This window comes from Pygoscelis adeliae, unplaced genomic scaffold, assembly GCF_000699105.1.
Source record: "Pygoscelis adeliae isolate BGI_AS28 unplaced genomic scaffold, ASM69910v1 Scaffold101, whole genome shotgun sequence".
In the NCBI taxonomy this organism is placed as follows: domain Eukaryota; kingdom Metazoa; phylum Chordata; class Aves; order Sphenisciformes; family Spheniscidae; genus Pygoscelis; species Pygoscelis adeliae.
Genome location: NW_008824238.1, coordinates 6,856,599 through 6,874,331, shown reverse-complemented (window position 1 = coordinate 6,874,331; position 17,733 = coordinate 6,856,599). Strand labels below are relative to the sequence as shown.

General features: G+C 37.4%; 1 protein-coding gene across 1 annotated transcript in view; it reads right to left on the bottom strand.

Annotated features, from left to right (window-relative positions):
- Window positions 1-2,475: 2,475 nt before the first annotated feature.
- TRAM1 (translocation associated membrane protein 1) overlaps window positions 2,476-17,733 on the bottom strand; it is a gene marked incomplete at its 5' end in the record, with an annotated part of 17,244 nt that continues 1,986 nt past the window's right edge. The window contains 10 exons of the mRNA XM_009335076.1: window positions 2,476-3,987; window positions 7,263-7,423; window positions 8,307-8,450; window positions 9,045-9,149; window positions 9,239-9,309; window positions 13,063-13,147; window positions 13,546-13,604; window positions 14,457-14,573; window positions 14,776-14,897; window positions 15,489-15,552. Of these exons, the coding sequence (XP_009333351.1) occupies window positions 3,914-3,987; window positions 7,263-7,423; window positions 8,307-8,450; window positions 9,045-9,149; window positions 9,239-9,309; window positions 13,063-13,147; window positions 13,546-13,604; window positions 14,457-14,573; window positions 14,776-14,897; window positions 15,489-15,552 (1,002 nt within the window). The remainder of the gene's footprint in view (window positions 3,988-7,262; window positions 7,424-8,306; window positions 8,451-9,044; window positions 9,150-9,238; window positions 9,310-13,062; window positions 13,148-13,545; window positions 13,605-14,456; window positions 14,574-14,775; window positions 14,898-15,488; window positions 15,553-17,733) is intronic.

Sequence of the window (17,733 nt, the reverse complement as noted above, 5' to 3'; positions counted from 1 at the left end):
CAGTTTGGCATGTAGGAGCTACCAGAGAGACCAGCTCCCTTCTGGTATTGATGACGGGAAGCCCTTCGATGAGATCTCCCAACTCACACTGTCATCTACTGTAATTTTCAACCAAATGCGCAGTTGAAAGGGGCAGCTGCCTTAGAGCTCGATTCACCTTTTCCCTGCATCTTTTCTTCTTGCTTATACATAAATACCTGTGTACCCCCAGGATTACTATCGGGCAACTAATCCAGCGGAAAAACAACTAAGCAAAGAAGCTCGTTTTCAGCTGCACCAGCTCCCTGATCTAGCTCACCATGCAACCAGAAAGGCCTGTGCTAGACAAGGCAAGGGACAGAACCCCAATTTGGGCAGCAACCTACATTACTTTCAGCTTAGCGTGACCATGAAAATGCTCCCTTCCCTTTAACATCAAGTTTTGCCCCCGACAAAATCACCTCTGATGCAGTTAGTCAGAAATCTGCTAAGAGCAAAAGGACTGCAGACGTGTATTAACCCTTTTTACAGCAGACCGATTACTTCTACCAAAGTACTCCACTGCTTATTACAATTCTGGGTGAAATAACTCCATAAACACAACTAAAATTTTCAAAGAAAAAAGCATTTAGGAAAAATATCAAATGCTTACCAATAACTACTGATTTTCTAAATGCATTACCCCAACACACAATTTACTTTCAGCATATTCTAACGTCAGTAGAAATAGCCTATGCATTTCCTCTGCACGGCAAATCCCTTGACTGGGCATGGGATGACTCAAAAAAGCACTATTTCCAAAGAGCCGCATTCGTGAATAACTCTCACAGGAGAGATCAATCTTTGCAACTAGTCAAGAGGAGAAGGTGTCCAGATAAAAACCAAAACTCTGAAAATTAATTTCCGCTGCTCCGCATTCCTTGTTTGTACTTTGAAGTTACATATAATTTACTTCATAAAATACTGGTTTTGATAGCAGATTCTGGCTCATAAACCAAACATACATGGGGGGGGGGGGGGGGGGTTGCTTGAAATCATCTGTTTTGAGTCTTGAAAAGTTCTGACAAGATGGGGTTTAAGAAAAAACCCAAACCCAACAAACCCTATCCACAGTCTGTATGAATTACTCAATTCAAATCCCTCTACACGGACAAAGCCTTCTCTTTGTGGGACCTGGTAACTGACCAGGATAAATTACTGCAGCCTAAGCAAAAATTATTTTATTAGGCATAGGAATATCGTAATGAGCTCTTCAGTCATTTCCATTTCCAATTTTCCTGATTCCATAATTAAGAAAACATGATTAGACAACTAATCTTCTTCCATCTTACTGAATCCCAGATTACAAACAAAACACCAAAATGCAATAACATTTGAAAATCGGTTTTAAGCAATTCGAAAGAAGTTATCCAGGCAAACAATGATTTTGTGCCAAACCAAGTAATATCAAACTGGAAACGGAAGTCTCAAAATCTTCTAAATTCACGGAGGTTTCCACCCCAAGGTAAAAGTTAAACATTACTGCTTTTGCCTCATCCAAAATGATAAATACGTATTTTTAGTTATGACAGGAGACAAAAAAAGATACTGACTTTCAACGCTATCAAATTCTAGAACAACTGAAATTATTCTCTTATTTGGCAGAAGGCAACAACTCCTACAAGGCAAGGATGAAGGATTAAGCCATTGTGGAAGCAAAAGTGAATTTTTACAAGTCCAAAGGCCAAGAACATCCATAAGGCCCAAAGGAGGCAAAAAGCAATGTCAGTATTAACAGGCGAGAACATCTCTTTTGAAGTTTTTGGAAGTGAACCTGAAGTTTAAATTTCAAGACTACTGTGCCAAAGAATGAGGCTTACAAGAAACGTTTGCCTTAGGGAAACAACTATTACAACCCTCAGACTCCAGTAAGTCTTAAAGACCTCAATAAGTACCTTAAACGCTCCCTTCGTTATTTGTTCCTCCACCCTTCGTGATTTTGACAGCCACAGTACAACCAGGTATCACAAGCAAACCGATTTAGAGTCAAAGTACCAGACTAGAAACTTTAAAACTTTGCCCTCTTTGGCTTAAGGTACAACTTGAGAGGAAGGCACACAGAATCTACGAAGGTCTTTTTAGAAGCATCAGACATGAAACGTGATTTTGTGCAGCGAGTATTTAATGTATGCAATTCCCTCAAGATTTCTGAGCTCCAATTTTCCAGTTTCATGGTCAGATCAGGTAGATTCACAGTTTCACCACTTGAGTTTTATTTCTTCAAATCAAGACATGGTATAGCTACTTCCACTGAAGCAGACCGGGCATACTACAGGGCATGCTGCCCCAGAGCTCTCAAGCTAAGCAAGTCCAGGTCTGTCAAGTCCGCTTCAGGAGCTGTGAAGCGAGTACTCGGGAACTGTGACTGAAATTAGTCGAAACATATAGTAAATTATACTGCAATAACTCTAAATAGCACTAAACAATTGAAGAACGGATAGTTACTTGCAGTGAAGATTTTGTACTAGAAACGTTTATTCTGCACAGTAAGCAGCTGAACTGTAGAAGATACAGAATGCAGATTTATTATTTTGTTGGGTATAAACTCAACTATAACAACAGTTTTTAATTAAAACTATTTTATTTATCAGCTTGATTGCTCATAATTACTCCTCTCAATCAATAAGCAGTCCAATACTTGGGTTAACTTGAAAGACTAATTTAGCAACTTCTTAAGACTGAATTAAATCTCTAACTCATTATCAAGTGAAATGGGTTGCATTATACCCATTACAAAAGGGTACAGAGGAAACATTAACTGCATATTAAGCTGGAAAATTAACTGGACAAAACTTCACATTTAATACAATTATGAAAGACAGAGAATGGAAAAATTCTTAAATTAAGATTTTTCCAGTTATAGCAAAGGGCACAATAAATCAGTTTTAAGAAGTTGTAGCTTTTAAATATTTTTTCATAAAAATATATATAGGAGAAATCCACCTATTTCCTAACAGAGGTGAAACAAAGCAAAGCAGTTAGAATAAGGGAATGTTTCTCATAACTTGATCCATTTATCTAATAAATTCCCTCTTCATGGAGCATTAAATGCCTCCTAAAACAAACACAACACCACATTGTAAGAACCTCCACCCTCTAAAATCAGACAGACAAGTTTTCAAAGAAGGTCCAACGCACACTAATTCTCCAAGATACCTACACTTTAAAAGCACAGACAGGAGTTAACAGTGCTACTCAAATCAACTCTTCCTACGACCATACACGCTCCCTTCTAATTTTCAAGTGCTAAAGCTATATCTCAAAAAGGTTTTTTTCCTCGTAAGAGATTTCTAACCAACAAACAATAAGACTCTGCAACATTTCCAATTAGTTCAGTTTTGTTTTAATGACATGGGGCAATTCTTAGAGCAGACATTGTGTAGCTAGTAACTACAAAATAAAGAGGTTTATTGGTGTGGCCTCGGAATCCCAATTTGGACTGTATATTTGACTCAAGGTAATTAACTGAAAAGCCAGAGTATCTGAAAATGCATACTAAGTTTTTACTTCGATTTTGCAATACTTCTTGAAGAACTCGGAAAAAGTGAAGTTGGTAGAACAGTATATATCACCAAGATTACAAAAACTGGAGGAAATAATACATTGCAACAGTGATCCTCATTAAGTGAAGTTGTTTCATCACAATAAATGTTTAAAAAAGTGTCAATGTTATTTAAAAAGTGTTGTATCCCACCCACCCAAGTATTTGAAGACAGATAAACCTTTTTCCTTAGTCAAAATGGCTTTTAAAAAAAGTTTCTCAAAACAACAGCAATAATCAAAAACCATGAATTGTATTTTCTTTAATCCGTAACATCTCTAGTGCTGAAGGGCCATCCATGTAAAAAGCAGATTCTTTGGGGACATTAGTCAATTAACTTAATAAAACCCAGTTTTACGAGGATTTATCCTTCCTGCTACGAGGCGAGTCTGCTCCATTTGAGGTCACTGTTCCATTTATTCCATTTTCTAGAAAAAAGAAGAAAACATTTTTCAAATACAATGAGACGCTTTATATTTCATTACATTTTTGTAGGTCCTATACAGTCTTTTAACGTCTTTTCTAATGTATCTTCTTTGTTAAACCTCCTCCTCATCATTCATAATGCAACAGTATTAATGAAGCTTTTACAAAGTGCAAAATTTAAAGTTTACTACGATAAAGTCTGGTTTCCTGACATAGCCAGACACTGAAATGTGTGCATTATATACATCTAGACTGAAAATCAAGACCAGCTATAATAATTTAGAAGATATTCTCTTAAAAATTAAAATACTCAGCTTGTAGATGAGACTGTCCTGTGACATTTTGGAGACACACAGTAGATACACAGTTCCCTGGTATAGGTCTTTATTGTTTGTCCCACCTATTTCATATTCTAATTCTTGCTAAAATTACACTCCTTTGCTTACCTTTACAAGCTTTTCATATATATAGGAAATCCTTATACACACACACAATTTTTTAAGTATACACTTTAACATACAGAATTCATTTATGTTCTGATGAAGATATTTATGTAGATAAGATGGACAGAAGTAAAACACTAGTTAGATTTGAGATGAGTATGTGTACATTGAAGGAGTTCAAGCATAAGACCAGGCACCTATCTGAGAATACAAAGCAAGAATGTGTTACCAGCTGCAACTCTCTACTTCTATCCCACTTCTGGGCCAACTTAAAGGTCTCAAGAGTTTTAATCTGTGTAAGTACCACAGTGACTATTTGATAGCAAAAGTTTGCCCTAGAACAGTGACCCACAATCTATGGATTTATAATGCCCACAACTTACAGTAAAATGGAGCAACGTGATACCATTGTGAATTAGAAGTATCCCCTTTATTCAGTGTCACCCCAACCCAAAGAAGCAGAGATGTTGCCTAACAGTAACCATATTTGTAAAACAGATATGAAGAGCAGAGTGCATAGCCAGCTATAATGCTTGCTGCTTAACATCAGTGCTTCGACTTACGGTATCATTCTGACTTCAAGCAACCTTTGCAGTTTTTTTTTAAAATACAAATAACTGGTTAAATTAATGTTTTCCATCTGCAGATGTGTTGCAGATCACCACAGAGTGTGGCCAATCCGCAAAAACAACTGTTGAACTCCCTTCTCTCCCCCACCCAAATGCTCCCATTTATGCAAACAAGCAACTTAAAAAAAAAATAAAAAAATCAGAAACATACATGAGAATGAGACCAGACACAGGCCCAATTAGTGACACAGGAACAGTCAAAGTCTATCCAACATATTTGGTTGTAAACAACACACTGTTTTAAGCCTACGTAAGGTGGTCTTTGGATACTTTTCAAAAAGTTTGTGTTATTCTGAAATCAAGAAGCTTACAAACAATAAGCTAGACCCAAGCCAGCTAACTGAAATCATATTTTCTTAAACAGTTAAGTCAAAACAAGTGAAAGTAAAACAAAGAACAAGAATCAGCATGTGCCTGGGTACCCCACCCACATCACCAGGAGGATTTTCCTACTGTCATTTCTTGCTTTCGGCATAGTCTAAAAGTAATGCATTTTATTGCGCCCTGGCTCCCAAAAATCCATCCAACCATAAAAAAAAAAAAAGAGAAGAAAAGAAAAAAATAGACTGTTTTAAACAGTTTAATTGCATATATTACTCTTTCAAAAACAGTGTCTTGCTGCATCCTGTGTGAGTGTTCTGAACAGATAACATTACAGGAATCTTCAAAACAGAAGAATCTGAAGCAACACTAACCTTTCGGATTTTGAAGTTCTTTTCTTTCCATTTAAAATAAGCTGTAAAATTCCCCAGTCTTTAAGACAGGCATAGCTCAATTATTTTGTAATTAAACCACAAGTCCAATTAACTGCCTTTTTCACTATTCGTTTACCACTTGCAAGTCTCCACTGAAGTTGGGTGAAAACCAGCAAATTCACCAAATTACATGAATGAAATAGTTTAAGAGAGATTTCAAAAAGCTACTACATTTTTGACTCTGATTAAAATGCCATTTAAGTTTATGCTTTAAAAATATTTGTCGTAGAAGATTTAAATTAATTCCACAAAAAACACAGTAAGACACAATGAACGTGAAGCTCTGATTAAGTAGGACACCTACATAGGAAACTACCTTCACTCAAAAAAGTCCAACTGGATTTTCTGATGAAAACAGAAAACCCCAACAACACACAAAAGCCAAGTTGTGATAATTACAAGTCATCAAAAGGGAGTACAGAAATACTCTAAAGCACATGATTTTAATAAAAAAGAAACCTGAAAAAAATTAAAAAAAAAAAAAAAAAAATCACTGAATTGATCTCTGACCACAAATCTCAGTTCTCGGTTCAAATGGTCCTCACATACATCCCATTCAAGAGATCAAAAAGTGGAACAGGTTGGCCATACGTGATGGGTAGCAAAGGATCATGCTGAAATAAGCTTTTGAAATGACTCAAGCAGTTTCAAAAAAGTGCAGAAATTATTCAAGCTAGCAATTAAATACACAGAAATTTTACTGTTGGTACAACAGAAATACTGAAGTGTGGGGATTTTTTTTTTTTTTTTTTAAACGGAGCACATAATTTTCCTTGAAGGAAAAAACATTCAGTTCATCTTTCATGCCCTTTCCATAAAAAGAGTGTGACATAATCAAGAATTCAAACCTGGAGTCATTAGTTCATTTCCAAATGCTTCTACACAGGTTTAGAGTAGTAAGTAGTTATTACTTCCCCTTAAAAGAAGTATCAAAATTATATTTTTAGTAAAAACAGTCCAATATAAGCTTATTTACTGGATCATCAAACCATCTCCTTGCCCTAAAACCTCGGAGTTTAGTGGCAATGAAAAACAAGCTTGAAATTAATTGCAAGAAAGATTTGGAAGTAATTGATTATGTGAACAGATCTAAAAATGTGTCTGTTCCCTTTTTGTAAGGGAACTAAACATAAGCAGGACACATTTTGCTCAAGTAATAAAATTAGACATAATAAAAATCTCATGTTGCATTAACTAAAGAAATGGCAATTCCTTCATTCAGTTAATTCGAAGAGAAAAATCAAACAATATATAGTAATTTTAAAAAAAAAAAAACCAAACAAAAAAGCAACCCACAACAATATTCACCAATACTGTTTTCGTAACTGAGCCACCTCACTTACAAGAGAAACATAAAATGTTTCTTTAGCAATAATATTAAAAAAAGGTTCTCCATTACCTAAAGTTGTTTTTGAGAAGTCAAGGCAACAAGAAAACTGAAAATACAAACCTCTTTCTTTTCTGGAGGTCTTTCCTTTAGGTGTTACAAACTTCTTTTTCACTGACTGAGGCTGAGAAGAAGAATGCTCTCTCCATCTCCGAAGCTGGAAATTAATGAACTTCCACATCATAAATGCTTGAGCCATGCAGATGGAGGCCAGCACACTGATTCTAGAAACAAAACACAGGTAAAGGTTTACCAGTAAGTTTATCTCATTATTCAAATAGAAAAGGAAAGTAGAACACCACCTCAGATATTTTTTGGTATGTCATAAACTGCCGTTTTACTCAAGTTTCCTCAAACGTATTAGAGGATTCCTTCCAGATAACACGAATTTGTAAAAGTTCAAGGTTTGGTGGGGGTTTTTTGTGTGAGTTTCCCTCCCTCCTCCTAGTAACACCCAGTTTATAAGCCATGCAAGAGTTAGCTCATACGGGGTGACAGGGCTTAGCACAGCTGAACAAAACTAGATATACAGGCAGAGTGCAGTCTTTGCCCCTCCATCAAAACTGGGAAGCATTAGATTTCTTTCCTGCCTTCTCCTTTCTCAGTATTACTCTCAAGGTACCAGGTAGTAACAGCTGAAAATGGTTTAAGAGAGTCTTGCAGTTCTGCAGGGTAATGCTGACATTGCCAATGTTTTACTAACTTCCTTTTCTGGATTTAATTCATAAAGAGTCTTCAACCAGGACCAAAGATGCTCTGGGCATAATGCCTTGACCTCTATAGATAAAATCACTGCAATTATATCTAGAATTCAATTCACTAACTCTAAAACCTTTGAAAGTAATCTCTGTAATTGGATACTCCTTTTAATTCTGTTTTTTTCTGACAAAAATGAGTTACAGATTTCTCAGCTGTAGACTGTAAATTCTTCAAATCATTTCACTGTGCCTTACAAGTTTGTTACAGAAGCTATTCCTATTGATCCTATTGGTTGCATGAAAACACCTGATCCTTCAGAATTACTAGCATTAATACCATACCGTTTATATTGTGTATTTAATACAGGTTTACAGCTCACGCTTAAGAACCGTTCCAAGTTTACTATACCTAACAGCCAGGATATTAAAGTTTCCAGTACTGAAATTCAGCTGCTGATCTTCTGCTCTTGCCAGTCCAAAGCCAAAAGTGAGGACTGAGAGAATCAAGGTGAGAAGCCTTCCCAAAACAAAAAGAACTGCCCACAGTGAAAATCTACAAAGAAAAACATCATAAACACTAAATGAATTTTCTGTTCACAAGTACTAACAATGCAAATGTTTACTCTTCACCACGTCAACTCATTTGAAATTTAAGAACTTACCTAAATTAATTATTTTGCACCTATCCTAGTCTTGTATTTCTAGTACTCATAGAAGACAAAAAGCGAGAAAAGCCCTGCCTCTCAATCTTTTTCTACAAACCACAAGTATGTTCTGAAAACTAATTTCAACTCAATGGAAAGTGCTTTCCATTACTATTAGAACATAAGTATGTTATTAGTTCCTATAGAACTGGCTGTATTAGCAACCTATGCTGTTCCTTTCTCTACTTTTTTGGTTTATTTTAGTATTAGTACATAGTGTAAGGTTTTATTTCATTTTATACCGCTACTAACATTTTCTTAAATGGGCGAGTAAGGTAAGGAAATAGTTGTTTTAGAGAGATAAATACTACAGCTAGTCTGGAGAACTGTGGCCTCTAAGGAAACACTGTTTGAACTTCCTTGTACTTTTGGTTTCTGGTTAGTTAAAAGTACAAGGCTTTGAGACAGAAATTACATTAATTTAAAAGATAAAGACTACTTACCCTTTCTGGTATCTTTCATCACTGAAGTAGAAAAGACGGGATATGTGGAAGAGAAATTCAACAAAGTAATGCAATACCAGAAGAACAAGTCCAAGATGTGTCAGACTATCAAAACAAATAAAACAAACATTCAGACGTTTTGTTAGATATTTAAGACAGCCAATGAAGCCAGCAAAAGCTTACAATTGACTTACTTCAGGAGATAGGCTCCAGCAATATGAAAGAGATAAAGTCCAATGTAGACAATCTGGCGAAAGATATCTTCCTATTAGAAAGAAAAAAGTAATTATGCGTTATACACAACGTTATACATTATTGTCCAATGTTATATATTATTACAAACTATTCCCTAGTCTCGGAAATTCTTCTTGGTTTATCAGCTACCTTATCGTGGCCTGTTCTGGCACTGAATTACTCAGCCTGGATCATTTAATTCCACACATAAGATACTGAATGTTATTGGTAAGTAAGCAGTAAGTTAAGACATATGCTATTGTGAGAAAACATATCAAACATCAAAAAGATGCTTTTTAAAAGGGCCTTTTTTTATTTGATATGACTACTGTGAATTTGTACTAGCTATTACAATGCTTATTTCTTATGTATTATTGTATCATCAGATAACTTCCTACAGTTCCGTGTGCTTGCTGCCCATCAGATTCTGTCAGGTTGCTACAGAAACGAAATAACAGTCTATGAACCAAAATGAAAAGGTTTCCAAGTGTTGACATCTATTTTAAAAATTCAAGATCATCCAAGATTCTGGCACACTGTTGCTGGCAAATACAGAGAATAACATTATTAACCAGTCATGCTACACCACATGGTCACACTTCAAGTTAGGTTTTAGCCAGCCCCATTCAATTGAACTGTTCATGGAGACGAAATAATAAAGAGGAACAGACATGAATTCAAGTATAGACACACAGCACATGGAAAGCAGAAGGTGCCATCTGTGAACAGAAGAATCACTGAAGTATGCTAGATCACAACAAAAATCTGTCTTGAAGTGGCATGCAGAGTACATTCAGTTGTGCTTAAGAAATTCCTACTTTTTGGAAAGATTCCCTAAACTTCAAGGAAGGAGCTCCAGCTTTGTCTTGTACACATGTAATTAAAAAAAAGGCCTAAAAATTTAATCTTGTAAGATCTATGCTATGTTATGCAATACTCCACCTCACAGCCAACAAAAGCACAGAATCAAACACTTGTGACAACAGCAACCACCACACACATACACAAAGAGCAAGGAAACAGATAGAGAAAGACCTACTCTAAACGATCTGAAAGAAACCAAAAAACAAGTTCTTTCAGACAAATTAGCAACTAGTCAGTACAAACGCTCAGTTTCTCAAAGTACTACCAGGATGAGCCTTTTGCACTTTATCTTCAGAACTGAGGTAACATTTAAATAGCCCACGCTGTCTGCTTAGACAAACTGTCAGAGACTGAAGGCCTACTGGAATAATGCAGGTGGAGGTATACACTACTATACAGAAAGCCGAGTTAAGAACTTCTTTTCTTGTCTACGTCAGCAGTACAGACAACTAGACGTGAGTAAAAGAAGCCAGTTCCTTCCAGAGAAGGAATAAGGCAGAGAAGCCAAGATGGCAGAGGTTAAACTGTGGTGAAAGAAATATCAACTACGAACTTGCTAAAACAAATGAACTATCACTCTTAAAACTTAATGTAAAAGACAGAGGCCAAAATTCCAAGCAGTGACCTAGTAAAACACTACTACTCAATATACAGCACTTCCGCCACTTGTGACAGATTTCTTGAAGTTATGTTAAAAAAACTCCACACTTGGATACGAAGTCAAATTCAAGAGGTATCACTAGCACAATATGGGAACATCAGCTGCAGTGTACCTGGAAAACATCAGTGTTTATACTGTGTCTGATCAGCATGAAAACAAAGCATCTCATGGCTATTTTCCCAAGCCTCTTCTAGGCTCTTGAACAAAGACCTATGGTTACTATCATGTATGTTTCATTTTCTTGAATAAAGCAGAACTCTGGCAGCAGAGACGCAGTCTAATCACAGAGCAACAACAGAACCACATAATGGTTTGGGTTGGAAGGGACCTTTACAGATCATCTAGTCCAACCCCTCCTGCCATGAGCAGCGACATCTTTTACTAGATCAGGCTGCTTAAAGCCCCATCCAATCCGGCCTTGAACACCTCCAGGGAGGGGGCATCCACAACTTCTCTGAGCAACCTGTTCCAGTGTCTCACCACCCTCATCATAAAGAATTTCTTCCTATCTAATCTAAATCTACCCTCTTTCAGATTGAAATCATTGCTCCTTGTCCCATCACTACAGGCCCTGGTAAAAAGTCTTTCTCCATATTTCTTGTAAGCCCCGTTCAAATATTGAGAGGCCACAATAAGGTCTTCCCAGAGCCTTCTCTTCAGGCTGACCAACCCCAACTCTCTCAGCCTTTCTTCATAGAAAAGGTGTTCCAGCCCTCTGATCATTTTTGTGGCCCTCCTCTGGACCTGCTCTAACAGGTCCATGCCTTTCTTGTGCTGGGGACCCCAGGTCTGGACGCAGTACTTCAGGTGGGGTCTCACCAGAGCAGAGTAGAGGGGCAGAATCATCTCCCTCGACCTGCTGGCCACGCTTCTTTTGATGCAGCCCAGGATACAACTGGCCTTCGGGGCTGCAAGTGCACATTGCTGGCTCATGTCCAATTTTTCATCCCCAAGTAACCCCAAGTCCTTCTCAGCAGGGCTACTCTCAACCCTTTCATCCCTCAGCCTGTATTGATGTTGGGGATTCCCATGACCCAGGTGCAGGACCTTGCACTTGGCCTTGTTGAACTTCACGAGGTTCACACGAGCCCACTCCTCAAGACCGTCAAGGTCTCTCTGGATCACATCCCTTCCCTCAAGCAGATCAACCACGCCACTCAGCTTGGTGTCATCTGCAAACTCGCTGAAGGTGCACTCAATCCCACTGTCTATGTCACTGAAGATACTAAATAGCATTGGTCCTAGTACAGACCCTTGAAGAACACCACTCGTTACTGGTTTCCACTTGGACGCTGAGCCACTGACTGTAACTCTTTGGAAGCAGCCATCCAGACAGCTCCTTATCCACCTAACAGTCCATCCATCAAATCCCTCTCTCTCCAATTTAGAGGTAAAAATGCTGTGGGGGACCATATCAAAAGCCTTAACAGAAGTTCAGGTAGGTGACATGAGTAGCTCTTCCCTCATCCACTGATGCAGTCACTCCACTGTAGAAGGCCACTAAATTGGTTAAGCATAATTTGCCCTTGGTGAAACCACGTTGAAGAGTTTAAAACATGAAAGTTTAAAAAGGAAACTGCATATGCAAAATGAGCCTGAGCAAAAACATGCAAAGAGACTATTTAAAAATTGGTCCAGGAAGGCAAAAAGTGTGCTACAAAAAAATCTACAGTAAACCGAGCGTTTTGAGAACGCCAGAGAAAGCTCTTAGGGCGAAAAGGATGCTGTTAACAATTGAGCATTGAAAAAATCTCAATATACAACTAACCAGAACTTCTGCTGAGGACAGTGGTATTTAAATCAAATCCCAGAGTTTAATATTCCTTGGATTTATCAAATTATTCACTGCTTATATTCCACACCTGTATCATGATTCATGAAGCAATTCTAGATTTCAATGAGACTATTCAGACTACTAATTACAAGAAACAAAGTAGTTTGAAAAGAAAACCTCACATTCATTTCTCAAGGGAAAATTCTTTCAGCAGATGAGAAACACTAGTAATTTTTATTTACACAACAGATATACAGCAATTTTACTGCAGTTAGAAATACAGGATTTAACTGAAAAGAAAAAGCCTACCTTCTCACATGGACATTAGAGCACCCAAAAGTCCATTAGGAAAAATGGGTAACACAAATAAGAACAGGGTAGGAAATCTAGGGTAACACATTACTCTGGAAGTCCAAAAGAAATTAACTATTCCACTGTTCAAGTCACTTTGTTTGGAGTTCTTTCCATTTACATTTTGAACTTACCTTTTTAGTTTTCTGGAAGTACAATTCTGGAAAAGCATGAAACCAGTATGCCAACTGTAAGATGTAGAAAAACTTCATTTGAAACCTGTACAATACAGCAAGAATTGAAGAATATTACTTTTTATTAATGAACTTAAAGCATTTCAGAAACTTTCTAGTGAACACATTTAATCACTATCTCTAAAGAAAGAAAAATATAGATCCTTCAAGCCAGCCAACTCAGAAGATTTTTTTAAAAAACAAAATCATTACGACAAAGCAAGCTTGCAAAACCTTAGTTCTTTAAATAATAGCCTACAGAAAGAGAACTCTGTATGCTACAAATGGACAGAGAATCAAGTTCCTCCATAAATACGAGCAAAAATACATTAATGACTAATGTAGTTTTACAGACTACTTATTCTACACAGATTGTATGTGACACACCCTAAGTTTAAAATGCTCCCTCCTCTCCCCAACAATCCTCTAAGGAAGAGGCCTTACGGAATCAGAGTGTGCGGATAGTCCCTCCACAGAGAGGTTGGATCCGATATATAGTTCTCCTACAAAAAAAACAAACAAACAAAACAAAAAAAACAATAAACCTTCAAAGATGCTATTTCCTAGTCAGAAATAATGAACATACATTACATGTATGTATTTATGTATATGTGTGCGTGCATACAAACATGCACACATCTACGCACACAAGTAAAAGCTGCAGATCGATGTATTTCCTTTTACAAAAAAAAAAACCCAGAAAACAAAAGACAGCTGTATTGGCTTAGAAAAATAAAAAGCAACCAAACAAACCAAGCATTCATTCAGGATAGTGTCCTTATGAGATGGAGGTTATTTCAGCATCACTACAGACGTAAGTCTTCCCTTGTAAACTGCTGACAAGCTTTGAGCTTAACTAAATGAAGTTTTCAGGAGCCATTATGTTAAGGGAAAAAAAAAATCCATACTCTTCCCCTTTTTTAAAACTAAGCTCATACACACACAGCCACTAGCAAAGAGCACGTCATCTGAAAGCACACTCACCTGAGCCTGCAGCAATCTGTCCACACACCCATTCCCTAGGCTGCCAAAATGCTATGTATGACACCTTTTTAACATTTATTTTACACTAATAAGCCAACACAAAAACTACAGAGAATGAAGTATCATACTAGAGTTAAAGTTTTACCTTATTCAGTTGACAGTAAATCCAATTAACTCAGACTGAGCAACAATAACACTATTGGACTTTATACTCAGTGATGACTACAACCTACACAGAACCCCTAAACTTGTCCCCGCTTTAATATTAAAACCAGCTAAAAACAGAAAAATAAGCCAAAAACTTATTTATCATCATCAGAAGTGAAGTTTTTGAAATCTCCTAATACAAACAGAAGAGAAATCATACTTACAGAGACAAGAATGCTTGTTCCCCAAACACAGGAGAAAAGGTAGAATGCACTAAGTTGCCCAGACTCATTGAACTTGCTATGCTTTGTTTTTGAAAAGTGCATTTTCCTGTTAATTTTCTGAAATGAAAGTACGTTGTTATTTCTATGCTGTAGTACTTAACATTTACCTGTTAACTGCATTAGAACATCTAAAAGTTTCAATGTGTGTTTTAACAGTTAAAAGCTTTAATGCAAAAGTTTACTTTTAAGTTAATAGTCTTAAAGTCTAATTAAAACCTGACAATTATCTTGGTGAAAGGAATTAATATCTTGTACTTACATCCAGTACGTACTCCTGAATTATAGCATGTATGATTATTGCTACAAGCATGTAAAAGAAAATCGTAGCCAAGTCTTTGATGCCATAGTGATAGAGAGAGATTGTTTCTGAAGATTGTTCTTCTAAAAGACAAACAGAATTAACTGTTAGGCACCAATACAGTTTAGCGGCTAGTAAGTTTGTTTCTCAAAGTGAAACCTTTCAGACAGAAGTCGCTTGTAGTCAGCTGAACAAACAGAAGTCAAATTAAACTGCCATCATGAGCTAGGTCACTAGATTGTTTACAGTCATCTTCTCCATCACATCACAAACTAAATTTGATTCTGGAAAGGTGTACTATAAAAATGAAAACTTAAGTGCACTTACGAAGCTTACCCAAACGCACTGAAAGGGGACTATAAAATTATGTTGAACTACCACCCCGCTTTGACTAGTCAAGATTGTCACTTGCAAAACCAGAGCAAGAATTAATGTGAACTTAGCTACCAGTCAGATGGTGTTTTAGCACTGATGATGAATGCAGCAGAACAGAAACACTGTCCCTAACCTAATTAATTAAAATGGGAGTTTTACTAAAAATAAAGTGGCGTCCTTGAAAATTGCTTATTATCTATTCAAATTGAGAAATTAACTCACCCTCAGTCTAGAAGGTATGGCATACTAATAACATCTGAATACACTGTCTCATAATTAACCTCCTGCAAGACACATACCTGTGGCAGGAATGGTAACATTATACTGAAGTGTAACAAAAATGACAGCTGCTTTTGCCGTAATCTGAAAGAGAAAAAACAAAAGTGCTATAAATTCTCACTGAAATAAACTATATTAAACTGAAAACGCTTAGTTTTAGCACCCTTCCCCAGCACATTTGTCCCCTCCCATAAAACTGATCAACTCGCATTATCACACCACTTCACCTGACTTTCCAAAGGCAGAACACATTGCGCGATCTCTATAAGTTTGTTTACAGAATACCCAATCTCCAGAATGAAATATCCTCTAAAGTGATACTTACAAATAGTCTTTCCTACAACATGAAAACGAAAACACATGCTGCAATTCTTTTCCAGTCCATACTGTATTATTATATTAGCAGAATGTACAATATCATGTAATCCCTAGACCACATTGCATGCAGCAATGGCCGAGAATAAACTTCATTTAAAACTACTTTTTAATTTGACAAAATTTGAAGGTCAGTATCACATCCGTAAATCTGTGGGTGATTGGGAAAATGTGGACAGAAAAGGAGAAAAGCCATAAAGAACGTTGAACCATTTCAGGCCAGCTGCATATCAACTCAATACAATTAGCATTCTTTTGACCCTGGGGATCCTTTGGCAAGACGCGTGAAACAAAAGAAATGAAATTTAGCAGCAGTGGTGCTACCCCTTTATCATGGACAGTAAGAAAAAGCAGAATGAGTAAAGGCAGGGGGGGGGAGTTTGTTCTAAAGGCTTTTTTTTGGGGGGTGGTGGTGGTGCTATAAAAAAACCCAATAAATAAGCAGGAGCACAAGTTCTTATCTGTCAATAAGCATAAATTAATTTTCAACTTTAACACATCTTTGTTGAATCCCAACACAAATGAACATGTCTTAACAGAGAGGGAAAAATAACCATGCTGATAGTTTCTCCTTGCTGTAAAAGTCTAGCATCCTTGTTGCATTTATAGGACCGACAAAAAAACAAAACAAAAAAAACCCCAAAAAACCAAACTCCTTTATGAATCTTGGAAGGATATTTTGAGTATCTGAAGAGAATGATTAGGTTACTACCAGCATTTATTACCAGCATTTGTTTCACAAGAAATAAGATTTATTTATTTTTAAAACTAGCACTTTGTAAACCAGTCCTAGATTTTCTAGGAATCCCTGAATACACAGTGGACTGTTCACTCCATGTAACTTCAGGGAATCCAACTAGTTTGCCTGAATTAGTGAAGTTGCCTAGGGCTCCCTACTCATCAAGGGAGCCTTCAGAGGACAATTCAAAACCTTAGTCCATTCTGAACTGCCCTTTGAAGGCTCTGTCAGCTACTCACAAAGTCCTAATTCAGTTGCCCAAGCCAGGCAGTATTAACACCTTACCACACCAACATTAACCACAGCGGGCGATTTCCAAGACCTATATCAAAGCATTAAAAAAAAATGCAAGAATCTTCTCAGCCGTACCACATCTGTGCCGACAAAGGCATATAGCTCTTCTATGCTGGGGTAGAAAACACCCTGGATTAAAAAAGTATGGAAACAAAAGACTTCAGCACATCCAATCCCCCCCAAACTTCCAACCCTACCAGTAACACCGTAAATACAGTAAGCCAGAAGTAGACATAAAAGGTCCATCTCTCTAACCTCAATCCCCAGAAAACCACGATATAAGGACTGTCTTGGTGATTTTTGATAGTAAACCCAAACGTAACAGCTTTCTTGGTCTGCCCTGTTTTTTTTTTTTTCCCCATATGTTTTTTTTCCCCAACTCCACTGGCCTCTAGTGCTGAGCAGTATCAACAGCTGGATAAAGTTATTCTGAAAACCATCCATAAAATAAAAAGGCCCACAACTCTAAACAAATGGCTAAAATACCGAAAAGCCAGAAACATTTAGCCAACAAAAATGGAAGTTACTTTGACGGGATACAACTGAGAACATTTTGGAAGTCACACAGGTAAACTACCTTTTCAGTTCTCTCAGAAGGTAACCAAGAAGAGCCAAAAAGGCACACTTTAGATCAGCAGCCAAGCTCACAGTTTTGTGGTCCCCACGCACCCCTCCACCAGAGTTTACTAACTTTTCAAATCATTCGGGAAGAGCTTCAATTACTGCATCCAACACGGGGGCCCCACCACAGCGCCTGGCCTGCAGGCGCGCCGGAGCAGCAGGGCTGGCGGGGCCGGCCCTCAAGTCAGACCCGAGGCCGAGCTCCCTTCGACCGCTGACCAAACCCGACCGCAGCC